At 62.6% G+C, this 25,524-nt stretch overlaps 1 protein-coding gene across 1 annotated transcript in view; it reads left to right on the top strand.

Annotated features, from left to right (window-relative positions):
• KNDC1 (kinase non-catalytic C-lobe domain containing 1) overlaps window positions 1-25,494 on the top strand; it is a gene marked incomplete at both ends in the record, with an annotated part of 29,563 nt that extends 4,069 nt beyond the window's left edge. The window contains 30 exons of the mRNA XM_079792930.1: window positions 2,058-2,256; window positions 2,776-2,834; window positions 4,790-4,936; window positions 5,365-5,482; window positions 6,584-7,236; window positions 8,118-8,232; window positions 8,925-8,996; window positions 9,102-9,163; window positions 9,544-9,702; window positions 11,108-11,185; window positions 11,666-11,759; window positions 12,293-12,455; window positions 12,527-13,155; window positions 13,438-13,582; window positions 13,996-14,093; window positions 14,609-15,015; window positions 17,136-17,165; window positions 17,608-17,701; window positions 17,794-17,891; window positions 18,100-18,320; window positions 19,695-19,808; window positions 20,504-20,651; window positions 20,730-20,909; window positions 21,449-21,655; window positions 22,271-22,353; window positions 22,577-22,727; window positions 23,196-23,318; window positions 23,424-23,483; window positions 24,449-24,606; window positions 25,263-25,494. Coding sequence (XP_079649056.1) covers window positions 2,058-2,256; window positions 2,776-2,834; window positions 4,790-4,936; window positions 5,365-5,482; window positions 6,584-7,236; window positions 8,118-8,232; window positions 8,925-8,996; window positions 9,102-9,163; window positions 9,544-9,702; window positions 11,108-11,185; window positions 11,666-11,759; window positions 12,293-12,455; window positions 12,527-13,155; window positions 13,438-13,582; window positions 13,996-14,093; window positions 14,609-15,015; window positions 17,136-17,165; window positions 17,608-17,701; window positions 17,794-17,891; window positions 18,100-18,320; window positions 19,695-19,808; window positions 20,504-20,651; window positions 20,730-20,909; window positions 21,449-21,655; window positions 22,271-22,353; window positions 22,577-22,727; window positions 23,196-23,318; window positions 23,424-23,483; window positions 24,449-24,606; window positions 25,263-25,494 — 5,097 coding nt within the window. The remainder of the gene's footprint in view (window positions 1-2,057; window positions 2,257-2,775; window positions 2,835-4,789; window positions 4,937-5,364; window positions 5,483-6,583; window positions 7,237-8,117; window positions 8,233-8,924; window positions 8,997-9,101; window positions 9,164-9,543; window positions 9,703-11,107; window positions 11,186-11,665; window positions 11,760-12,292; window positions 12,456-12,526; window positions 13,156-13,437; window positions 13,583-13,995; window positions 14,094-14,608; window positions 15,016-17,135; window positions 17,166-17,607; window positions 17,702-17,793; window positions 17,892-18,099; window positions 18,321-19,694; window positions 19,809-20,503; window positions 20,652-20,729; window positions 20,910-21,448; window positions 21,656-22,270; window positions 22,354-22,576; window positions 22,728-23,195; window positions 23,319-23,423; window positions 23,484-24,448; window positions 24,607-25,262) is intronic.
• Between the last annotated feature and the right edge of the window lie 30 nt (window positions 25,495-25,524).

The following is a 25,524-nucleotide window of genomic DNA, read 5'->3' as shown; positions in this document are numbered from 1 at the left end:
TTAGTGTGTGCATCGTGTGTACACATGTATGCGAGCGTGTGCACATGTATGGGGTGCTCTGTGTATTTATATGTGCTGGCATACATGTGTGTGGGTGTGCAGGTGTGTGTGTGTTTTATGTGTGTGCTTTGTGGGTGTGTTTGCATGTGTGTACAGGTGTGCGCATACATTTGTGTTGTGTGTATGGGAGTGTGGGTGTGCAGGTATGTGTGTGCATATGTGTGTTTGCATGTGTGTTCTGTGTAGTGTGGTATCATGTATGAGCACTATGTGTTTGTGTATGTGCAAGTGTACGTATGCATTGTGCACTGTGTATACATGTGCACGTGTATGTGGAGAGGACAGGTATGAGTGCATGTGTTGAGCCAAATCAGACAGACCTGTTAGCAGTGAACCTCAGGGACACAGCAGGTAGAGGTGGAAGCTGGGATTTGGGGGCTCCCCCTCCACTGCCTCACTCTAACCGCTCTGCCTTCTGTCCTGGTCTCTCCTTTTACAACACGCAGTCACCTTCGCACACGGATCCTTTTCTGGAACCCGGCTGGGGTTCTTGGCTCTTGGAGCGCCAGGTCCCTGTGGCCACTTCTTGAACCAGCTCCCACAAGTCTCCCTCCCCTCATGCACCCCCACCCCAGCCCCATAGAAAGAGCGGGAGTTCCTGGGGAGTGACGCCATCGGCCCCTCACCGGCCCAGAGGAGGAAGCAGATGGTGGCAAATCCCAGCCCTGGCCCCCATCCCCACCCACCCCACCCCCCCACCCCCACTGCCAAACCCAAAGGCTTAGCCAAGATGCACGTGAGTGGCTGCCTGGTTTTCTGTCCTCCTTTCTCTGGTTAAGCCCTTGGTCCTCTTGCCCTGGTTTGGGTCCTTGCAGTGCAGGAGGGGAAATTCAAGGACAGGGGTGTGAGATGCTTTCTAGGACCTGACAGCTAGTCTGTGCTTGAAGAACAGTCCTATGAGGTCCCCAGGGCTGCGGGGGGCAGAGGGGGAGGGGGGTTTGCACTGAGTCTGTGGATAGACTTGGCCTCTCTTCTGCACCATCCCCCAGCCCACCCCCCTCCATCCCCCAGCCCACCCCCCTCCTTCCTCCTCAGAGGCCCGTGCCCAGACCCTTTCTGGCCTCACCACCGGGTTCCCAGCCTGGTCCCTCGTCCGCCCTCTCTTCTGGAGCCCAGGTGGTGCACAGACACAGACAGGGACACACAGATGACCAGGGTGTCAAACAGAAGAGCAGAGAAGGGCCTTGAGGTCCAAGGTGGATGTGTGTGAGACTGTGTGTGTGAGAGACTGTGTGTGCATGCACGTGAGTACACGTGTTGGTATATGTCCGTGTGTGTACACACAGAGGGGCGTTGTGTGCACGTGGCTATGTGTTAGGTGTGTGTGGGCACGTGAGTGTTGGTGACACGATCACAGCTGAGCTCTTACAAGGGTCAGAGGAACCCACTCGGATCTGGAGGGTGACCCTCACGGGGAGGCCCGGGGTCAGGCTCTGCCGTGCGTGTGAGCTGCCTGGAGCAAATGTCCGGCCGCTCCACAGCCAGCAGGCCATGTGCGGGCTAGTGCGTGTCCCGTGACTGCGCGGTGGGACCACGCATCACAGCCCTGTGAATGGTTCCCGGTGCGCAGCGGCGGCTTCCTAGGCATCCACTCCGTTCCCTGTTCCAGCGCCTCGCTCCTCTGCCAGCGCCTGCGTGTCCCCGCGCTGTGTGTGGTGAGCTGTGGGTCAGGGATGTCTTGGCAAGTGGGTGACCCGGCTCCAGGGCTGCAGGGACCAAGGCACAGGTGCTGGCTACAGGCGTGACAGGCGTGAACACCGGCCCCCAGCGGCACCTGCGCATCTTGATGAACGCTCTGTGCCTCTGACATCCAGGAACCGTGCGGTGGCTCCTGCTGGGTTGTGGTTTTTTAAGAAAGCCTTGCCTAAAACCTCCTCCCTGGCGTAGAATGAAGCTGCCGCACGTTGTCTGCCTCCCCAGAATCAGTCGCGACGCTGGGGGCTCCCTGGGGAGGAGGGCGGGCGCCCACACCGGTGTCACTGAGGCTGTGTTGGCAGGAGAACGTGTCCCTGGCCGACATCCTGTCCCTGCGGGACAGTGGCCTCAGCGAGCAGGAGGCCTGGGCCGTGTGCCTGGAGTGCAGCCTGTCCATGAGGAGCGTCGCGCACTCGGCCATCTTCCAGACGCTCTGCATCACGCCCGACACCCTGGCCTTCAACACCAGCGGGAACGTGTGCTTCATGGAGCAGCTCAGCGGTGAGGCCCGGGGCGGGTGCAGGCGCCCCTCCCCGGGCGGGGGGCAGTCACACAGCCCAGGTGTCCTCGGTAACCTGATGGGATCTCTAGCCCCGTGGGCTCGGGCCCTGTTGGTGGGTGCTGGTCTCTGCAGCCCCGTCACCCGGCCCTCAAAGGACCAGGGAGGGCCTGCTGCCCTGACCGCAGGGAGGACAGGCCTGGCGCCTCAGCCGGCCCCTGGGGTCCCCCTGGCCCTGCAGTGAATGGGTTCAGGGCCGCCTCCAGCCCAGGGAGGACCCGAGTGGAGGGGCCTGGTGCTTCAGCTCCCTCTGGGAAGACAGCGCCTCTTCTTCCTCTTCGGAGCCACGTTCCCACGCTTGCAGGGAAGGAGGTGGTTTCCCTCCCCTCGGGGACCAGGGCCGGGAGGGGCAGGAGGCAGAATGGCCCCTGGAGAGTGCGGGGCCGGGGTCCGCTCCGCGCCCAGAGCCGCCTCCTCGCGGGCGGGTGTGTGATCGCAGCACCTTCTCTTTCTTTCCCCAGATGACCCCGAGGGAGCCTTTGTCCCCCCGGAGTTCGATGTGACCGGGAACACCTTTGAGGTAAGTGGCCGCCGGGGAGCCTTGACCGGGCGGGGCCAGCGTGTGGTTAGCAGGGAAGGGCTTCGGCGGGCCTGTGCCCAGGGGTGCCCGTGCGGCGCCGTCGGGCACGCCCACCCTGTCACTCCCGCGGGCAGCTCGGCTCCAGTGACAGCTTGGTGTGCTTCGCGTGGCTGTCATTACAGTTGCATGTCCTCTAAAGTGTGAATTTCCTATATTTAACGCGTTAAACGTGCCTGCAATTACCAGCGGTGGCTGGCGTGTCTCTGAGGATCCGCAGCCTCTGGATAGTAATGCACGCGTGCTAGGCGGCCACACCCACTCACTCCGGCTGCGGCCACCCAGGCCTCGGGGAGGCCCCCCTCAGCTGAGCGGACCCTGGAGCCCCTAAGCGCACAGGCACAGGGCTCCCTCTGCACACGACCCTGCAGCATGATGGGGACATCCCCCGCCCGTCCACTCAGCGCTGTCTGTCCGCCGTGTGCCGTGCTGGGCTCTGGCCCAGGTGCAGGATGCCCACAGAGGCCACTGGCCATGGTTTCTTTCTTCATGGCACCCCGTCTCCTAAGACGATGGTGGAGGAAACTGGGTCCATCGTTAATAAAGAAACGAGAAATTACAGACTCGAGAATCTTCCCGGTAAAAGTCCATTAGCTTCGTGACATGAGTTTCAATTTTCACCCCAAATAAGAGTTTAGGATTGACCCCTCCGGTGCTTCATTTTACTTTAAAACAAGCCAGTTTCGGGGCCCTTGCCCTGAGAGGCTGTGCGCGTCCTGGCTCCGTGGACCACAGGACCCGGGCCCATGGTCTTGGTGGACCCCACTGTCCGGTCTTAGGGATTTTGGGACCTCACGGGTCAGAGCCTTCCTCGGAACCTTTGGTGTGTACAGTTCCCATTCCTGGTCCGTGCATGGACTGATTTATTTTTTACTTGTACTTTTGGGAAGGGAGCCGAGCTCCAACACGAACACCCGGAAGCAGTTCTGTCCCCGCCCCCGCCCTCGGTGACCAGCACCCAACACCACCCCTTCTGCCTCCTTCTGTCCTCATCTCACAAGTGTGGATTCCTGAAATCCGCGTTACTCCACTTGTGCTGTTTTTAACTTTTATCAAACCTCATCACGCTGCATGGGATGTTGTGGAACTTCCTTTTATGTTTTTGCTGAAACTCATGTGCGTGGTCCTGGGCGAGGCAACACAGTGAATCCTCCGCTCTTGGGAGCCCAAGGCAGTCATGCTGGGTCTGGCCCCAGCGGGGGTGCGACCATGGACCAGAGTGGGCGCCAGTTAGGGGTAGGGGGCTGGGCTGGGGAAGGGAGCACCGGGCAGGGTGGCAGGGAGCTTGGCCTTGGTCAGGGCCCCGGCCTCCACTGTGTGGAGGGGGTGACTGCCTCTCCAGAGCCAGCCGGCCCAGGCCCTCACCTGCCCCTCCTGCCCTGGCTGTGTGGTCCCAGGCAGGTTTCTGAACCTCTCTGGGCTCAGCCTCCTGTTGGTAAAAGGGGCATGGTAAAGCCCCACGTGCATTGTTGGGGGATGCTGCCCAGCCATGATGGGGCCTGTCCCAGCGTGCTCACACTCTCACGTACGCAGACAGGAAAACCCTAACTTTCACACTAAGGGAACGTGTCTTCACTCTGGCTCATACCTGATTTTTTAAGAATAAACCCCAAAAAGGAAAAGTCTCTGCCCTTAGAGACACAGCAGCCATCAGGGGAGGGCATCCAGGTGTCTGTGCCCGGGAGGGGTCCAGGGTTGCTGGCTGGTACAGCGGGGCCAGTGCAGACTCCGGACCCAAGAGACTGGGGTGCTCAGCGCCAGGACAGTCCACAGTGGGGGAGGCTGCCATAAAGAGCATGTAGGTTCCCCAAAAACATGTTCCTGGCCTGGGGGAGCAGTGGCCATGGGGGACAGGAACACATGGGCCCAGTGGCACTGATGGCTCTTCGGTGCCACAGGCGCACATCTACTCCCTGGGGGCCACGCTGAAGGCTGCCCTCGAGTACGTGGCGGAGCCGGAGCCGGAGCCCAGGCTGAGCCGTGACCTGGAGACGCTGCTGGACCAGATGCAGGCAGAGGACCCTGGGGACCGGCCCGATCTCGAGGTAACTCTTGGGCCATCTCCCCTATTTCACCCCAGAGGCTGAGCCCCAACACCCTCCATGCATGCACACTCACAAATGCAAACATGCACACACATGCACGCTACACACACACGGGGCCTTCCTATCTGCCCCCGCCCTGCCCCCATCACACGGGCTCCTCCCTAGGATCTGGTGGCATTGCACTTTGTTTAAGTAAGAACTTGGTTTTTTGTCTTGGCCTGTATGGCTTGGTTGGAGTGTGGTCCCACACACTGAAAGGCGGTGGGTTCAATTCCTGTCAGGGCACATACCCAGATTGCAGGTTCTATCCCCAGCCGTGCCTATATGGGAGGCAACCAATCAATATATCTCACATCGATGTTTCTCTCTCTCTCTCTCTCTCCCCCATCCTCTCTAAAATCAATCCTGACTCTCGCACATGTGTGCAGAGCATCATCGCACTGTGCGAGGAGAAGATGCAGCTCATGTCGTCCTGCCGCCTGTGCCGCAACCTCTCGGCTGTCGGGAGGAGGGTGCTCTCCCTCGAGTCCTTCGGAACCTTCCAAGGTGAGCAGGCTACACTCATTCATGCATGTGCCTGCGTACACACGTGTTCCCAGGCATGCATATGTTCACACACACTCTCACATGTGCACATGTGAATATGCACAAACATTGACACTGGTCTCACACACACATTCATACCAGTGTACTCACACACATAAACATACACATGTGCATACTCTTACACACCCATTTATAATGCACACTCATGCACAAGCATTGCACACCCACTATATATACAAATGTATACACACACACACACACACACACACACACACGACAGACTCACGCTGTGCAGACATCATGCTGTTAGAGGTGAGAACCAAAGTCGTGTTGAGAAAAGGCTGGGCTTGGAGCTGGACACCTGTCCCGGTCCCATGAGCATTTCGGCACGGGCAGGGTGAGACCCTTTCCATCCCCCACCGCGCCATATCGGAGGCACATCCCTTCCTGCCGTGCCGGCTGTTGCCGTAGGGCCAAGTTTCACGGCTCGTGTGGGATTCCAGTCTCAGATGGCGTTTTGAACAAACGCCAGCGTCAGCTCTGCCCTGTGCCTGCTGAGGAGGGGCCGTGGAGTCCTCCCGGTGACGCCGTTGGTGACGCCGCGGCACCAGGCCACGCTGTGTGGCTGTCGGAGCCGAGCAGAGTCCCCGCGGGAGGGGCGTGTGTCTGGCGGTTCGCAGGGAGACATCGTGCGTGGAGGCCGCCGCCAGGGCGGGCGGGGCCGCGGCCACAATCCTTTCTTCCTGTGGAGAATCTCACTTGTGTTCTCCTAATGGAACACGATGTGCTTTTTGGATGAGATAATTAGACGGGGCTTAGCAGCCCCCTGTGGGCAGCTGGCCTGGCCCAGGGGAGCGGGCAGCCCGTTAATTAGCCAGGATTATGTGATTAACGAGGCAGCGAGGATGTTTCTGGGTTGCTGAGGGAAGAGGCGGCTGGGAGCCCCCATCCTGAGAGTCGGGTGCTCAGTCTCTGTGACGGGCGGGGCTGGGGTCCTGCAGGAGCCGGTTCCGAGGTGGCCGTGGGCAGGGGTGTTGTGAGGGTGGCTGTCCTGGGCTGGGGCCCTGGCCAGGGGCAGTGATCAGCCCTGCTTCTGCCCAGATGTCAGCGAGAGCGCCTGGAGGGGGAGACTTGCTCCCAGGAGTGTGGGGCCCAAGAGGCAGCCTGGGGACCATGGCACTGACCCGGAGGCCCCTCAGGGCCGGCCCCAGACCCCCGCCTGCGACCCCAGGACCCTCTCCTCCAAGCTTCTGCTGTCACCCCCTGCGAGAAACGGAGAAAGCCACATCGGGGAGGGCCTGGCCAGCCTGGTCCTGGACGCCCCGTGCCCCGCAGAGAGGGGCCGCCTGAGGAAAGTGCAGACGGTCCCCAGGCTCCTGCCCGAGGGCCCCGAGGCCAGCGCCCTCTGCCTGCCGCCGGCCAGCGTGCCAAGCCAGTTGCCCACATCGGAATTCTTCCCTGCAGACCCCAGGAAGGCCTTTCCCGAGCGGAAGAATGGCCCTCCCAGCTGCAGAGGCCAGCCCAAGTCCAGACTGCGGCCGGAGCAGGAGCCTGGGCTCCAGGGGGAAGGGGCTCGGGGTGTGGGTCCCAGTGGGGGCGGGGCGGCTGGGGTGCCTGGCCAGGGCCCTGTGGAGGAATGCCACCCGCCCTGTCCTGAGGACCCTCAAGAGGCAGGTGGAGACTCAGGGAAGTTGGGGGTCCATCAGCAGATTCCAGAAGGAGCCGGAGAGCCGGGAAGCGCAGCCTCGGACCAGGTGGGTAAGGGCGTGTTCTGCAGGGCCCGTGGCCAGGGAGGGTCTCCCGGGCCTGGTGCTGCCCCGTCAGCAGTGAGGGACGGGACTCTGTTAGAACCGAGTCCTGGGAGCTGGGGTACGCTTAGCATCCCCACGGGCACTCTGAGCGGCCCTTTGTGGCCGAGGACACTGGGCGGAGCCCGGCCAAACCCGCTGTCCTGCTTGGCTCCCAGCAAGTTTGCTCCCTGAAGCTCTGTGTCCCCATGAGCTCCTGGGGCAAAGCCACCTGGGAGGCCATGGCCCAAACCCAGTGTCGGGTTAGAGACTGGTCTGCTAACTGGCAGGGCGGCACCGAAACCCGCAGCTCCCGCCAGGCTTTGCTGGCCCAGGGACTAGGGGGCGGGGTCTGTGTTTCCGTTTTTATTCACATCCTGACACGCACCTGAGAGTGAGAGTGATTTCCGTGAGAAGTGTGGTAACCGTAAAACAAAGTCCACCCCGGGCTCACTCACCTGAGGCCCGGCTGCCCCACTGCGCAGTCCTGCATCCACGCACGCGTGGCTCCCGCCTCTCGGCTCTCGTGAAGGATGCCGCCGCGAACGTGGGGGTGCCAACGCCCGTTCCAGACCCAGCTCTCAGTTCTCTGGGGTAAATTCCCGGAAGTGGATTGCCGGGTCCTACGGCCGCTCTGTTTTCAATGCTTCCAGGAGCCCCAAGCCGTTTTCCGTGCGGCTGCTCCTGCACGCCCCACCGCGGTGCATGGGTCCCGTCTCTCCACTTCCTCCCAGCACCTGGGGAGGTGTGCACGAGGGGACGTTTCCAGCTGATCTGTCAGGAGAGGTCTGGTGGGAGGCACATCCCGCCCGTGTTTGACGAGGTTCTCGCCCTGTCGCCTCCCCCAGGGCGTCTCCCTGCAGGACCTCCTGTCGAAGCTGGGCCGGCCCTTCAAGGAGTACGAGCTGTGGGCTCTGTCCCACGCCTGCCTCAGCGCTGTAGGCACCCACGCCCGGCACCCAGGTGACACTTGCGCTGCGGTTCCTTGTTCCGCCGTGTGGCCCGTGGACGGCGGTGTCCACACTGTGAGCCAGGGGCACCCCGGGGGGCGTCTGCTCTGGGCTCAGGACCCACAGAGTCGGGGGGCAGATGCCTAACTGAGGGCCTTAGAGCAGGTGACCCAGCTGGCCCACTCCGTCCACAGGGAGACACTGTCCCCAGGGAGGGGAGACGGCCTGCGGGGATATTGGACATCACACTGCTTTCTGGCCCCCAAACTCAGCCCTGCGGGCAGTGTGACAGGGCTGCCCTGAGTCCCGTGGTCCCCAGGACTTTGACGTCCGGTCAGGCTGAGCCTCCAGCCTCCGGCAGGACCCCTCCGCCGTCACCCTCCTCTTTCCTCAGCTCCTTTTTGTCTCCAGCTTCTGGTATCCAGCAGCCACAGGCCAGCTCTGGGGCAGGAGGGCGGCTCAGAGGGCCCTGTGTCCTGTCCCCCAGGGCCGTCTGTCCAGCGCCTGTGGGGAGGGGAGGAGGCCGAGCCAGTGCCCTGGCCCCCTTGCTGCATCCAGTGAGGGACCCAGTGTCCTCGCGTCCCCTGGGTGACCCAGGGAGCCTTGGGGTGGCGAGGGGGCTGCCCCACCCACCCACACCCCAGCAGGCCTCTGGGGAGCAGGTCTCTGCGGTGAGCCCAGCCCTGACCGCGCCTTCTGCCGCAGCCTACCTGTGTCCGGACTCCGTACTGGTGGCCGAGGATGGGGCCGTGCTCTTCGGGCCGCCCCCTGCCAACGGTGGGTACAGGCGGGCGAGGCTCACCCTCGGCTGTGTTCCCACATCGGCCACCAACCTCTGAGGCGGAAAGGAGGGCTCAGCTGGGTTTGGGGTTTCTCTCTCAGGCACATCCAACTCGTTCTTCCTGGCCCCCGAGGTGGCGGAGCAGCAGCTGGTGACTGAAAAGGTGCCTGGCCCCATCCCCTTCCCGGGGCCTCCTGCCCACCCTCCCCGCCCTCAGTGATGCCACCCCCTCTGTGCTGAGCCTGAGGGAGGAGGAAGGGACGGGCACTGGCTCAGGGGGGTGCTGGCAGCCCCCCTGCAGCACGTGCACCCATCCCCCCGGCTTTGCCTGACCTGGGCAGCCTCCCCAGCAGGTGCCTTGGGCTCTGGTGCCGTCCTCCCAAGATAGGACTCCGCAGGGACAGCTCGGGACCTGTGGGCGCTTGTTAAACACGCCCCGGGGGGCTGGGGGCTTCCAGGTGCCGGTGGGGTCCAGACAGGGACGGCTCCGTGGGGACGGAGACTGGTCTGCTGAGCACGCTGGCTTCTTTCTCTCGTCCCCAGGCCTCAGTGTACTGTGTGGCCGCCGTGCTGTGGATGGCGGCCAAGTTCAGCGTCCCCCAAGACCACAAGCTGGCCCTGCCACGCAGGCTCAAGACCCTCCTCCTGGAAATGGCCAGGCGCAGTGCCCAGGAGCGGCCGTCTGTGGCCGAGGCCGTCAAGGTAGCCTGGCAGTTGGGCACAGCTGGCATCCAGGGCCTGGGTGGTGCCCACAGGGAAGAGACTCCTTATTTCCAGGAAAAGTCGGCGTTGGGCAGGGAGGGCACGGGTTTCCTCTGTGGAGGGCCCATCACCCCAGCATTGCCCCCAGACCACCTGGTCAGAGAGTGGGCAGGGTCGTCCTGGGGCCAGCCCAGACCCCTGCCCTTAAGCCCGGCCAGAGAGGAGCAGAGCGCCCCGCTCACCGGACTTCCCCACACCTCCTTGGAGTCCTCCTACCTCCTCTTCCTGGGGTTCGGGGCCGGGGGGCTCCACGTGACACGTGCAGGGGAGCCCCGCTGTTGTTTCCCTGATTGGGGCCGGGGGGGTGGGGCACAGGACCTTCTAGGAGAAGCTGCGTGCAGACCGGGAGGAGACAGCTTTGCAGCAGCGGCCTGGGTGCCGGGCCCTGTCTGCCTGCCCCTGACTGCTGTCAAGTGAGGCCCACCCCAGTTTTCAGCAGGGGCGCGAGCTGTCCCCCAATATCAGAGCGTTCGCTTGTGGAGTGAGTTGCTAGACTGAGAGAGGCAAAGTGTTTCTTCCTGCGAAGGCCCTGATCAGGTGACAGACACCTGCTGAGAGCCCCCGGGGCTCAGAGGCCACGGCTGCATTTGTGCCACCAGGGCCGCTGCCTGTTGTCAGGGCCACGGCGGGCTCAGGGTCGCCGGTGAGATTACCTTCGCTGTGACTGCAGGTTCTGTCTGTCTCGGGTTGCGATCGTGGGGTTGTTTTCTGGATGCGAAGCCTGCTGACTGGTTCTGCCCCGCCGGCTCTGTAGCATCACCCTTTCCTGTAGTTCTTAGAGGGACGGCTGGGAAGGGCATGTGTCCTCGTGCCCCGTCTCAGCGCTGGGCACCGGGCAGCCTGCCCCTCCGTGCAAGTGGCTGTCAGCAAGGCAGGGTGGGGAGAGGCCGTGGCCATCTCCGTCCAGTTGTTTTGTTTTGTTTATTTCAGAGAGTAAGGGAGAGGGAGAGAGAAATAGAAATATCCATGATGAGAGAGAATCATCGATAGGCTGCCTCCTGCACGCCCCCTGCTGGGGATCGAGCCTGCAACCTGGGCATGTGCCCGACGGGGAATCAAACCATGACCTCCTGGTTCATAAGTCGACGCTCAACCACGGAGCCACTTTGGCTGGGCCGTCCAGTTTTTATTCCCTACTGAGGACAGCCTCCAGGTGTGCGGACACTGACATTGGTCACAGGCTGCCGAGCCTGGCCGTTCCCAGGGTCTTACTGCAGGGAGCCCCGGGCCCCTCCACAGCGCCCGCGCTGACAGGCTCCTGTCCAGCCTGGCGGGAAACAGGGCTGGTGGTCAAGCCGCCCGCATCTCCGCATGTTGGACGTGTGGCCCGTGTCCTTGCTTTCAGGTATGTGGCAGCTACCTCCTTCAGCGAGGCATGGACAGCAGGAAGATTTTAGCCCACCTGAGGGCATCCACCTGTAAGGTAAGAGGGCGATTTCCCAGGCTCAGGTGCGAGCCCCGGAACCTGCCCAGGGGCGCCGGGGAGACGCGGGTCCTTGTTCCCACTGTTCATTGTACAGATGTACAGGGTGTAGGGGAGGGGTAATTCTCGGCCTCTCCCACCGCCTTGAACAGCAGCCCCACGCCCTGGCCCACTGACCCCAGGTGGCCTGCACGCTGACCCTCAGCTAGCTGCATCATTTACACACGTCCCTGTCGGCTCCCCAGGCAGCTGACCAGGGCAGGCCACCTCAGGGTCCCTGGGTCAGCAGACAGCCACCCGCCACCCACCAGGGTCTGGGGCAGGGCATAGCCTTCCTGTGCCCTAGAAACCACCAAAGCTTTGGAATTGGATGCGGGTGCCCGTAGGCTCCGTGAGGCGGCTGAGGCTTAGCGAGGGGTTGAGCGCGAGCCCTGGGCCTCTGGTGTCACCTCCCTGGGGGCCCGTGTCCTTCTGCCCCAGGTTTACCAGGAGGAAGAGACCATCAGTCTCCAAAATGTGTTCTCGGTGGTTGAACTGACCCCCAGCGCAGCGCCAGCTCCCGGGTCCAGCTCAGGTGGGTCCCCCGGGACCAGGCCATCCTGCCCCGGGGCCCCTGCTGTCCACCAGGGTGTGACACTGCACCTGGACATCACCGGGACCCCCAACTGGCCTCCCCCCGGCCTCAGTCTCTTCTAAACGCCCCATTGCTCAGGCCTCGGCTCTAAATTCTCTCCCATCTTACCAGCCACCAGAGCAGCAGCTCCCATCTGCCTCCTCTCCCACCCCCTCCTGTGTTCACATCGCCGACCCCCTAGTTCTTGTCCTGCTCCGTCCCCTCCAGAGCCCACTGTGCCCTGTCCCCACGGCACCGATCCCATCCTGCCTGTGGCCGGGTCCTCGGGGTTTCCATGGCCCGAGCCCTCCCTGAGGAGCGTCCCAGCCTCCCTCCCAGCTCCAGCAGCCCTGGGCTCAGCCTCCATGACGTCTCCCTTCCCCTTCTGCTGGGAAGTCCCCGGGCGCTTGGGGATGGTGAGAGGGGTCACAGCACCCCCTCAGAGCTGGAGGAGCCATCCCCCCCCCACCCACACTCACCCCAAGTTTGTCCAGGCTTCGTGCAGGTCAGCGGTGACACCAGACTCATGGCTGTGCAGGGGCCTGTGCCCGATCCGCCCTCCTGCTGCGAGGGGGCCTTGGAGCCGCCCGAAGCGTCCACCGCCCCAGCCACGCACGTCACGCCCGTCGGCCTCGCACCAGACGCAGGTGCGGCCAGGTGAGTGGCAGGTGTGGCCAGGAGCCGGCTGGGCCCCGGAGCCGCTCCTGAGTGCTCTCTCCTGCTCACAGGGAGGTCCTGGCCAGGTCCTCGGGGCCGGCAGAGAGGCCAGAGGAGAGGGAAGGCAGGCTGGACGGGGACCTCGATGAGAAGAAGGCGCCTGAGGCCCAGGCAGTGGCCGCCAGCTTGGAGACACCTGACCAGAGGGCGCCTGGTCCCCGATCGTGCGGCACAGCCCCGGGACCCCCAAGAGAGTCAAGCCCCTGCCCCCCAGCTCCCACCTCCTCAGCGATGCCCCAGGAGCGAGGGCTGGAGGAGCGGGTCCCCCCTGGAGCCTCTCCCCGAGGCCTGGGGCCCCGCACCCCAGAGCCCACCGCAGCTCGCCAGGGCCTGCCTCACCCGGCCAAGCCGCCCAGGAGCAAGGCCCCCAAGGGCCCCGGCCAGGAGCCCCAGGGCCCACCACCCGCCTCTTTCAGCCCCTCCCTGGCCAAGGCGAGTCCAGGCAGCCCCCGGGGTGCGGCGGACGCTCACCCCGAGCAGCCCCGGCCGGCAGACCGCAAGCTGTCTCCGTCCAGTGTGGACGCCTCGCCCGTCCCGAAGAGCGCGGCCTGCCCGTCCCTGCAGGAGGCCACGCGCCTCATCCAGGAGGAGTTCGCCTTCGACGGCTACCTGGACAACGGGCTGGAGGCGCTGATCATGGGTACTGGGGGCCACCAGGGCCGAGAGATGCCCCGGGACCAGGGAGTGGCAGGGGGACGCAGTGCACGGGCGGAGGGTCGGCATGAGGGGGGCCTCAGTCACCACAAAGAGGGGCCCCACTCCTCTGTCTGCACAAAGAGCCGGTGAGCAGAGCCAGCCCCCCATGGGTCCTCGGGCAGCCAGGAGGGTCTCAGAGCCCAGCCCTCATTTGTGCAGAAAGTGAGGGGACCCCCAAAGTTGCTCCCCCACATTTTAACTTGCCCCTATCGATGTGCAAAACCAGGGGAGTATATTTACGCCTTGAAAGATCTCACCTACGCCACGTTCTGCGGGGCCATATCCGAGAAGTTCTGTGACCTCTACTGGGGGGAGAAGCTGCTGCAGAACCTTTTCAAAGTGGTGAACGAGAGGACGTCGCCCCCCAGGAGGTGAGTGCCTCCGCGGGCCCCAGGCTCCCCCTCCCGGGTCCCTGAGGCAGACCCTGTGTTCACCGGCAGCTTCCTCCTCCTGCCCCTCCTCACCCCAGCATTCAGCTCCACACCCTCCCCACCAGGGCTGCTCACTGAGGGCCCCTCTCGTGGCCCAAAGCCCACCCTGTTCCCCAGCTTTCGGTTCTGGCACCTGGTCCCTTAGGGGGGGAGGGGGGCCCGTGGGTCACAGGGGGCCAGGAGCCACATCTCCCTGCTCAGGGACCAGCTGGAGGAGGCAAATAACCGGGAGCCCCACAGGCAAGTTCCCCTGGGAAGGTGGTGCAGGGGGAACCTGTGGTGTTGTCTGGGGCGGGGAGCCTGGGGGGCGGGGGTGGTCACGGAGGCTCCAGTGTCCTCCATTCTGGTGGCAGCACCTCGGAGGCGGCTGGGTCACAGCCCGAGGGTGGCCAGACCAGCGCACGAAGCGGTTGCTCACCGTCCAGCAAACGGGCCTTGCTGCACGGAGCAGGTAAGCGATGTGGGCTGGGGGAGGGGGGGAGGGGGCACTTCCCAGGGCAGGTTCATCTCCCCCCTCCCTATGTGGCTGGACCATTACAGGAAAGGCTTCCTTTGTCCCCCTCCCGTGGGGGTCTGTACTGTGCAGGGGGGGTGGGTGAGGTGACAAGTGGGTGCCCAGGTGGCATTGGGCCCCTCACCCCCTTCCACCCCCCTTTCAACGCATGCGCCTGAGGATGACGCATCACCTGTCCTGACCCTCCTCCCTCTGCAGACAGACTCACTTCATTGTGTCCGTCTATTTGCATGCAGTTGAGGGTTCCCTCAAATCTCCACTGTCAAGTTCGCCCCTATGTGACAGCTGGGTTTTTGAGGACCCTTGTGGCCCCTCTTGAGAAGTGGGGGTGCCTGGTCCCTAAAGGGCCTCACGTCCCCGACCGGGTGCAGGTAGCCTCTCTGGAAACAGTCCGTGGCAGACCCTCCGCACGACCTGCAGCTGCTGCCCCCAACCCTCTGTCCTCTGTCCAGGGAAGGACACGCCGGCCGCTCACAGCAGCAGAGCCCCCTGCCCACCCGCCTCGCTGTCCGACATGGACTCAGATGAGCTGTCCCGGGGCAACTTGGAGGTGGGATTTCGGCCTCAGAAGTCGGTAAAAGCCGAGAAGGAGCAGTCGCCTGGGACCCAAGCGGACCAGCCGCAGGCAGGGGGCCCCGAGCCGGCCAGAGGGACCCCGGACGTGGAGGCAGTGGCCCAGCTGACCAGGCCCAAGGAGGGTGGCCCAGTAGCGAACCCGGGCCCGGCCGAGTTCCAGAGCTGCAGCCCCGGCTGGAGCAGCGCCTTCTACGAGGCCGACTGCTTTGGCACCGACGTCCACAACTACGTGAAGGAGCTGGAGGGGCAGAAGGCCGGTGGGGCCCCCGACACCTCAACCCCCGTGAGTGCGGGGCCTCCGTCCACGACGGGGTTGGGGGAGGGGGTTGAGTCCAAGCAAGAGTTCTTCTCTCAGGTGACAAAGGGCCCCTCCCTGTGTCTCCCATTCCCAGCGCCCCTCTCACCCCCGGCTGGAGCGCCGTGCCCTCCCCGTGCTCGTCTGCATGTGTCCTCCACATTTTGGGAGAGGGAATGGCCTTTCTGTCTGGTTAGCAGAGCACCGGGTCACCAGGCGACAGTTGGCAGGAGGTCACCTCGTCCTGGCGAGCCCCGTCAGTGGCTCTGGCTGTGGCAGGTGCAGCTCCTCGGCCGATCAGCCCTCCAGGCTCTTGTCCCCTCGGCAGCATCCCTTTGAGAAACACCTGCCGTGGCAGGCAGCTCAGCCTGGGCCCCGGCAGTCGTCTGGCCTGGCTTCCGTGGTGCCCAGGGTGGTGGATGGGAGGGAACCCCTCCATGGGCGGGCTTCCTGCTCCCCAGCCCAGGTCACATCTGGTCTCCAAGCCACAAGCCACCGGAAAGTGTGTCTCCCAGCTCTTCAGCGCCGGCTAAGCCTTCCCGGTGTGTTTCTTATCCTCCTCCTGCCACTGTCTGAGCTTCGCTTATTGCTAAGTCCCAGCCAGAAAGAGACCGGCCCTGCCTGGGTCCTGGCATGGATATAGGCGGCTGAGTTAAAACGGAAGAGATGGCCCAGTGACGTTTTTTACAGAAAGAGAAAAACCCATCCCAGAATTCTTATGACTCTCAAGGGGCCCTGAATGACCCAAACCCGTGGTCGGCAAACTGCGGCTCGCGAGCCACATGCGGCTCTTTGGCCCCTTGAGTGCGGCTCTTCCACAAAATACCACGGCCTGGACGAGTCTATTTTGAAGAAGTGGCGTTAGAAGAAGTTTAAGTTTAAAAAAATGTGGCTCTCAAAAGAAATTTCAATCGTTGTACTGTTGATATTTGGCTCTGTTGACTAATGAGTTTGCCGACCACTGATCAAAACAATCATGGAAAAGAACAAAGCCGGAGGACTCACACTTCCGATTTCAACGTCTACTGCAAGGCTGCTGTAACCAACTCCGTGTGGTTCTGGCGTAGGGACAGACAGGGTCCGTGGAACAGAACAGAGAACCCAGGAATGATCTCACATCTGCAGTCAAATGACTCTGACAAGGCGGCCAAGACCACCCAATGGGGAAAGGACGGTCTTCAACGAGTGGTGCTGGGAAAACGACGTCCACATGCAAAAGGATGAAGCTGGGCCTGGCCTCACACCATAGACAGAAATGGGCTAAAAAAGCAGAGACCTAAACCTAAGAGCTAAAACTATAAAACTCTTAGAAGGAAATATAGGGGGAAAGCTTCCACATCCCGGATTTGGCCATGATTTCTTGGATATGACACCAAAAGCACAAGCAACACAAGAAAAAACAAACTGACTTCATTAAAATTAAAGCTTTTGTGCATCAAATGACTCTAGCAACACAGTGAAAGGGCTCCCGCCGATGGGTGGAAACATTTGCAAGTCATCTGTCTGATAAGAATTTAGTACAGAAGATGCTAACAATTCCTAAACTCAACAACTAAACAGAACACCCAGTTAAAAAATGAGGGAAAGGCCCTAGCCAGTGTGGCTCAGTGGGTAGAGCACTGGCCCACGGACTGAAGGGTCTCGGGTTCAGTTCCGGGTCAAGGGCATGTACCTCCATTGCAGGCTTGCTCCCCAGCATGCAGGAGGCAACCACTCGAGCTTTCTCTCTCTCTCTCTCTCTCTCTCTCTCTCTCTCTCCCCCTCCCACTCTGAAAATCAATGAAAACATATCCTCAGGTGAGGATTAACTCAAAAAGTAAAAAAAAAAAAAAAAGAAAGTGGACTGAGGCCAGCTCAGATCAAAGATTCTGCTGGGGCAGCATCCATTTTTACTGGGTTGTGAGCCTATGGCTGGGACCCCTGGGCCTCCCGTCTCTGGAACACCACCCTGGACAAGCCCCCAGGGAGCCACGCGGGGCCCTGCTGTCACTGTGTGGGTGGCCCCTATGGGGACGGTCTGCAGGAGGTGAGGGGGCCTGGGGGAAAGGCCGTGGGGCAGGTGACCAGCAGTGACCTCGTTCCTTCCTTTTTCCTGCTCTCCTGGGAAGACGTCTCTCTTGGAACCTGAGTGCAGGCAGGTGAGCTTCCTGGGCCCTCTGCATCATGGGTAACGGGTTGGGGAAGACCTGCCTGTAGCCACCTTTTCACATTTCTCCTTGAGAACCCACTGCGTCGGCTTCAGAACAGGAGCCTCAGGAAAACACGAAAGTAAAAAACCGCTAGTGGACACATTTCACCTTCGCTGCCTCAAAACAGAGCAAGAGTGTAATAGGCCGGGGCTCTGGGTGAGTGGGGCACTGAGCGCACGCGTGTGCTGTCCACTTGTCAGGACTCACACGGCAGTGCCTGCCCCCCCTCCGCCCAGTAAGTGCACCTGCCGTAGGCCATAGCGTGTTCTCCATGCTTGCATTTTGCGTGGGGCCAGCTGAAATGTGAATTCCAGGACAACAGAGGGAAGCGTGTCCCGTGGGCTGAGGCCGCACAGCCAGGCCCCGGGTCCAGCAGCTCTTTCCTCCCTAGGAGCTGGAGCAGCAGCTCATGATGGAGAAGAGAACCTACCGGAAGACCCTCAAGTTCTACCAGAAACTCTTACAGAAGGAGAAGCGGAGTAAAGGTAGGGTCATCGGTGCTCAGGGTCGCACGCCCCCCCCCCCCCGCCCTGCCCTGGGCCAGGGCCGCTGGGTGCTGACTCTGCCCTGCCCCCAGGCTCCGAGGTGAAGACGATGCTGTCCAAGCTGAAGGGGCAGCTGGAAGAAATGAAGTCCAAGGTGCAGTTCCTCGGACTGGTCAAGAAGTACCTACAGGCGAGTCGCCCTGCATGTCCGCACCCCCTCCCGCGTGGGCTTCCTGCAGTTACAACCTTGGAAACCCATTGTAGAAACAAACCCTGACTTCCGAGGGGCCACAAGCCGTGCCGCCGCCTGGGGTCAGTGGCAGGGTGACCGGGGACCAGTGTCCCGCACACCTGGGGGCGCAGCTCGGCCGGACCACACTGACCCGCTCTCCCCTCAGGTCGTGTACGCGGAGCGGTGGGGCCTGGAGCCCTGCGCCCTGCCCGTGATCGTGAACATCTCCTCGGCCCCCTGCGACACGCTGGACTTCAGCCCCCTGGACGAGTCCTCGTCCCTCATCTTCTACAACGTCAGCAAGCACCCGCGCAGCGGCCGGCAGCGCAAGGCCCGCGTCCTGCAGGCCGGCACGCCGCTGGGGCTCATGGCCTACCTCTACTCCAGGTGCAGCCGCCGTGTCCCCGGCGGGGTTAGAGGGGGCATGGTGTCCCCCGTCACCTGTCAGGCCTTGGAGAGCGGAAGGGAGACAAAAAAAAAGAAACGAGCCCCTCAGAGAGGGAGGAGGTGGGGGGGAAGTCTCGCCTCCCCTCATCTGAGACGGGTTTGCACGGTTTTCATTGAGAATGAATTTCACCCGGGCTTGTTGACGTGTGGTCGCTGCCACGTGCTCCTTTGTTGGGCTCCTGGCTTGAGTGTCCTCAGAGCCACAGGCAGCAGGTCTAGGTCCGGGTCTGGGCCTGGGTCTCGGGGGCCCCAGCAGGTGCTTTGGAGGAAAGTGTGTGATTAACTGCCCAGCAGGCTTCTCAGCTTAAATGCACACAGGATCCTCGGAGACACACCCGAATCCCACCTACTTTACTAAGTCAAAACACCCCTTCCTTACCTAACCGCCCGCTCCCCAGGGACTGCGGTGGGGCTGGGCTCAGGGGCTCATTGGGGTATGTGTGCAGCCGCCACCTGTGGGCGTGAGCACTGCTTAGTGCATCGCACACCCGGTTCATAAGCTCGCCCTGCAGCAGGAACATCCGCCCACTCACACCAGGGTCACCTGTCACCCCCAGAGCCCCTCCACCCCTCTGCCCACCTGGTCCATCGATGCACCGTGTCCTGCGTGGGCCCCTCGGCTCCACCTGGCCCCGGGCACGGCCCTCTTGGCAGGCTCTCTTAACCCGACGGCCTGGCCCACACCCAGGGGTGGGAGGGGGAGGGGCCCGCCCAGGCCTGGCTTTTGGAGACCCATGAGTGGACCCCTCTTTGCAGGGCAAACTGGGCTGGTGGCTGCCTGGTCCCTGGCCTGAGCCTTCCGTGTCCCCAGCCCACTGAGGCCCTGGGCTGGCCAGGTAGCTGGTCACCTGCAGCTCCTCCTGCAGTGGCGAGGGAGGCAGCCTTGCCAGGACCCCACCTGTTCCTCACTCCCAGACTCGGTCACAGACACACAGGCTTTCTGGGGCACCCCTGAGGGTGGGGACCGTCGTACACACCCCTGCCTGGTTCCCCCCTAATGACGCAGAGCTCTGGGGCACAACCTGCTCTTTCCTAATGCAGGGATGTCCACCTTGGGGCGGTGACTGTGCGTGCTCAGTGTGTGAATAGGTTCTAGAAGGAGACTCACAGGTGGGCCTTAAAAAGTGATGGCCACTCACACTCACACCACACTTATATTCACACTCACACACAGCCATACTCACACTCGCTCACGCACACACTTACTCCCGAACCGCTAGCCAAGGCTGTGGGTGGAAGGGGCGTCCCGCTCACCTGAAGCACAGGTGAGGGGAGGCGGGAGGCCCTGCCGGTCTGACAGGCCCCTCTGCGCAGCGACGCCTTCCTGGAGGGCTACGTGCAGCAGTTCCTGTACACCTTCCGCTACTTCTGCACACCCCAGGACTTCCTGCACTTCCTCCTCGACCGCCTCAGCAGCACCCTGTCCAGGTACGCCCCCCCGTGGCCGCTTACCGTCTGCTGACCCCGACAAGGAAGGAGGAGGGCTGGAGAAGGTTGAGGGGAGGATGGAGGAGGCCAGGGGGTCACTGCCGCAGAGAAGGGAGCCAGCATGGCCTCGCCTGGAGAGCCACTGGAGGGCAATGGGGGAGGCAGAGGGCGGGGACAGGGACAAGTGAGAAGACCAGGCGACCCCCAAGTGGGGAGGGCCCTGCAGCTCACCCAGAGCCGAGGAGCTAGGGTGCTGAGGAAAGGGGTGGTGGGTGGTGGGTGGATGCACTCTGGCTGTTCTCTGAGCTGGCTGTGAGCCCCCTCCCCACACCTCTGTGCACCCTCACCAGGCTGTATGCCCTGGCAGTCTCGGCCCATCCTTGTGGGGGAGGGGCTCACAGGAGACAACCTGCCCCCCAATTCCCTCCACTTGTGGAGCCAGGCTCCCACCTGCCTGTTGGGAAGCGAGCGCTCTCCCGTGGCTTCCTGCCCCCTGGTGTCCCGGGCGCTGGCTCTGGAGGTGGCAGGAGGGCCAGTCCTGCCCTGTGACGCTGAGCCCTGGGCCCCTGTTGTGTGGTGGCTGCTGCCTCTCTCCTGTCCCCGGTGGGCAGGGTAGGGGCTAAAACACCCCCTTGAAGACAGAGCTGCATTCAGACTCCACACACACACACCCTTGTCTGGCCATCTGCCTCTAGGGCCCATGAGGACCCCACCTCGACCTTCACCAAGATCTACAAGCGCAGCCTCTGCCTGCTGCAGGCCTGGGTGGAAGACTGCTACACCGTGGACTTCACCAGGAACGCCGGGCTGCTGGGGCGGCTGGAGGACTTCATCTCCTCCAAGGTGACCGCCGGGCAGCACTCGGTAGTGGTAGCCAGCACCTGCCCAGGACACAGCCTTGACCCCTCTGCTTCTGTCCAGGTCCTGCCCCTGGACGGCTCCGTGGAGCACCTGCTGGGCCTCCTGGAGGTGGGCACAGACCGGCGGACCGAGGGCGCCCCACACAGCACAGACCTGGAGGACCCCAAGGAGACCGAGGAGGCCACCAGATCCCTCAACGCCCTCTGTAAGAGGCTCTCGGAAGACAGCATCTCCCGCAAGGTGGGGGCCTTTCCCAGGGGCGGGCCTCCCGGGACAGGTGCTGCTCCCAGCCTGGAGGACCCAGTGTGCTTGCGCACCCACACGCAGACATGCACACGTACACATGCCCATATGCATACATGTGCACACGGGCACATAAGCACGCATACTCGGTGCTGCCTGCCAATCCTGGGACCAGCCCTGTGGGGCTGGCACTTCCTGTCCCCTCTCATCCTGGGCAAGGACAGCAGAGGGGCCAGGCCAGGCACTAAGATGACCTCACTTCCTGCCCTTGGACCAGAGATCCAGGTGGAAGGAGCATTGTCAGGAAATGCCCTGGGACAAGCACAGGGACTGAGGGACCCTTTCCATAGCGTGTGGGGCAGCCCCAAACTTCAGTGGCCTATCTATGGAAGACCCCCTGAATTAGCCAGGGAAGGGGTCCTGGAGCCCACGCGGCCGCAGGTGGGAGGGATGTGTGTGCTCTGGCTCTAGCTGAGCCCGGCTGAAGGGTCCTGGGCCTGGGTCCTCCCCCCCCCACCCCCACCCCCCCGCTGCAGAGCTTCCCCTGGAGGCTGCCCCGGGGCAACGGGCTGGCCCTGCCACACCACAAGGAGCGCCAGTACACCATCGCGTCCGCCCTGCCCAAGCCCTGCTTCTTCGAGGACTTCTGCAGCCCCTACGCCAAGACCGGCGAGAAGGGGCCCTACTTCCTGACGGAGTACAGCACCCACCAGCTCTTCACCCAGCTGACGCTGCTGCAGCAGGTGAGGGCCAGCAGCTGGAGGCAGGCAGGTCCCACAAGGCTCACCGGTGGGGCATCGGCAGGGGTCCCCACGGCCCCACAGATGTCTGCTGGAGGGGCACACGGACACGCAGTGAAGGGAGCCTGGCTGACAGGTGCACAGGCCGGGGGGAGGGGTGCCCCAAAAAGGATCCAGAAGGGACTCTGGCTCTGGGTGCACAAGGCACACAGAGCCTGTTGCCCACCCTCCTGCGCCCCCAACACTCCCACCTCTCAAGCACCAGAGGGTGCCCTTTGGACCGCCATGGGTACCACCTTGGGTACCGCCTCCTCCCTCCTGGATCTGCCCCAGCACCCAGGGGTTCAGGCACCTCCAGGCCCTTTGCTCCCCCTGGGCCCAGCCCCCAAGCATCCCCTTCCCGGCCCCTCACCATCCTGGTACCCCAGGTCACTCAACAGGTGACAGCAGTGACAGAGACCCAGCCCGATCACAACAGGGCAGGGGCCGAGCCCTACAGCACACAGGGCAGGCAATGCAGAGGTGACCCCCCTCTCCCCCCACAGCCCTCAGGACGCTGCCTTGAGCGTGAGGTCCCTGGGAAAGGTGCCCTGACCGTCTGTGTCCTTGTCTCCGCAGGACTTGTTTCAAAGGTGCCATCCCGTCCACTTCTTAAACTCACGGGCGCTGGGCGTCATGGACAAAAGTGCCGCCATCCCGAAGTGAGTGTCCACCCGCAGGGGTCCACCGGAGGCCTGGGACGGGTGGTGGCGGGAGGGTCTTGGCAGCTTGACCTAAGTGTCTCGTGGACACTCTTGTCTGAAGAGAGATGCTGGTGTCAGGATGGGCCTCGGAGCCAGACCCTCCACAGGCACACAGCCCGGCCTGGCCCAGACCAGGCCCCAGCGCCGGCCTTGCTGTGACACGCACCCGTGTCTCTTCCAGAGCCAGCTCCTCCGAGTCTCTGTCGGCCAAAACCTGCAGCCTATTTCTGCCCAATTACGTCCAGGACAAGTACCTGTTACAGCTTTTAAGAAGTGCAGATGACGTCAGCAACTGGGTGGCTGCCGAGATCGTGACCAGCCACACCTCCAAGGTTGGCGCCTCCGCAGCTCTGAGCTCAGAGCAGGGCCTCGGGTCCGACTGCACGGCGAGCGGCCCTCCTGAGGGGCCCCGTCGTCCGTCTCCCAGGGCAGGGGGTTCACAGGCCCTGCCCCCGGCCAGCGTGAAGCCAAGATCATATCCGCTCCTGTCACTGACAGCCTCTGCAATTTCTTCTTGCCTTCTCTGATACTCCTTCGTGTCCCTCACCCCAAGGCCCTCAGGGCAACCCCAAGGCCCCTTAATAAATGCAGTTTTCTATTTCTTTCCCCTTTGGGAACTTAGGAGTTTATTAGGTGACAGACTGACCCACCTTCACTTCTGCCCGGATGTAGGAACAGGGAGCCTGAGCTCACCTGGTTTGTCCTAATTCACGATGTTATAAATATCACAGCATCAAAGGTAGCTCCCCTACCCACCCGTGGTAACTGGAAGCCGCTGAGGGCGCCGTTTCCCGTGTCAGTTGCAGGTCAACCTGCTGTCCAAATTTTTGCTGATTGCAAAATCGTGCTACGAGCAGAGGAACTTCGCGACCGCCATGCAGATCCTGGGGGGCCTGGAGCACCTCGCCGTGAGGCAGTGCCCGGTGAGTCCACCAGGGCTGCGGCCGGCCGCTGCTGACCTCGGCCGTGTGTGCCGAGGGCTGGGGGCGCCAGCCCGCTGCAGGGTCTCACCTGTGCTCTCGTTCTAGGCCTGGAGAATTTTGCCTGCGAAGATAGCAGAGGTCATGGAGGAGCTGAAAGCCGTGGAGGTACTCCCGCTTTGCGTGAGCTTCAGGCAACTGTGCCCACCTGGGGATGCGATCGGCACAGCTGGGGGGTGGCACCCCTCAGAGCCAGCATCAGGGCCCCAGAACACATGGCCCCTCAGAGTCGAGGTGCCCATCTCCCCACGGGGCCTCTGCCGCTCACCTGGGCAAAGCGGGCTGGGAGCTCAGGGGCTCCAGAGGCCCACCTGCTGGGCCAGCGGCACAGGGTACAGGTGCCAGAGGACCCGAGCTTGGCTGACTGGCCGCCTGCTCACGGCCTCACAAAGTGAGATCATGAGGGAGGAAACAGCGTTTGGAACAATGGGCATTTCCCCCAACTGCCAGGAGCAGGCCCAGCCCAGACACCGCTCTCTGCGGGCGGGAGGGCTGTGTGTCCTCGGTTAACGCCAGACATGGCCCCTGTAGCCGGCCTTGGTCTTACTTGGGGAGTTGGGTCACCCGGCTCTTTTCTGGAGCCCATGGGAGAATGGGTTAGGGAAGGAATCTGCCATTTCAGTAGGAGGAGGTGTGCAGCTTTCTGAGGGGGTCACTGTGGCCTTCGTGGTGTCCAAGCTGAAGACACGGGACTTGCGATCCCCAATCCCAGTGATGGCGAACCTATGACACGTGTCAGCACTGACACGCGTAGCCATTTCTGATGACACGCGGCCACTGAGGCGGCCGCATGCCGAGGATGAAACATTTGCAAAATAATGTTTTTTCCTCAAAGTGACACACTACCCGAGTTATGCTCAGTTTTTTGGCGAAGTTTGACACACCAAGCTCAAAAGGTTGCCCATCACTGCCCAATCCAATAATCCAAGGTGCATTTGGACGTGTTGTAAGTCCGAAGGCTGCGGGACTATGGGCGCCAACCGGGATGGCCTGGGCTGAGCCAGGACTGGCTGACCGCCCAGGACTGACCTCTGGCCTGTCTCCCGCGCCCACGCCCCTGGCTGGGCCACCAGGTGTTCCTGAAGAGCGACAGCCTGTGTCTGATGGAAGGGCGACGCTTCCGGGCCCAGCCCACCCTGCCCTCCGCCCGCCTCCTGGCCATGCACATCCAGCAGCTGGAGACGGGGGGCTTCACCATGACCAACGGGGCCCACAGGTGGAGCAAGCTCAGGTGAGGGGCCCTGGGGTGCAGCAAGCTCAGGTGAGGGGACCCGGGGTGCCCCAAGCTCAGGTGAGGGGCCCCGGGGTGCCCCAAGCTCAGGTGAGGAGCCCTGGGGTGCAGCAAACTCAGGTGAGGGGCCCAGGGGTGAAGAAGCTCAGGTGGATGAGGGGCCCACAGGTGAAGAAGCTCAGGTGAGAGCCTCCCCATCCCTCCTGTTCCTCTGAGGGCTGGGCCCCCTAATCCTCACTCAACCCTCACCCCAGCCCAGGGCACCCCCTACCCCTGGGACCTGCAGCCACCTCCTGCTCTAAACTTAGTGCCCGCATGTCCCATGCTGCCATCCTGTCACTGAACCCGATGCTGGGAGACGTGCACCCAGACACCGCTAACAATGCCCCTTAAATGACCCACGTCTACCGCCTCCACCTCCTCCATCCACCCAACGGCGACATAGATTTTTAGTAAATATTGGTGAAATGCAAAGCGGATGGAGGGACGGATGGATGGATGGACAGACCACAGGCCTGAGGAATGAAATGGGGTCTGGCCTCGTCGATACAGACAAGTCCAAGTTTGTGCTTTGAAGAGCCTCGGTTCCAGCCGTTGGGAGCGCGTCGGGAATTCATGAGAATTCAGACTGACGTCTCGTTCCTTCCCCAACACAGAAACATAGCCAAGGTGGCCAGCCAGGTGCACGCGTTCCAGGAGAACCCCTACACCTTCGCCCCCGACCCCAAGCTACAGGCCTGCCTCAAGCAGCGCATCGCGCGGTTCAGCGGGGCTGACGTGTCCGTCTTGGCCGCAGACAGCAGGGCCAGCTACCACCAGATCGCCAGCGAGAAGCACTCTCGGAAGATTCAGGACAAGCTACGGAAGATGAAAGCCACGTTCCAGTGACGGAGGACGGTGGGCGGACGTGAGATGCCA

Source organism: Cnephaeus nilssonii (assembly GCF_951640355.1).
Source record: "Cnephaeus nilssonii genome assembly, chromosome: 16".
NCBI classification, from domain to species: Eukaryota; Metazoa; Chordata; class Mammalia; order Chiroptera; family Vespertilionidae; genus Cnephaeus; species Cnephaeus nilssonii.
This window is presented reverse-complemented; position numbering and strand designations above follow the sequence as displayed.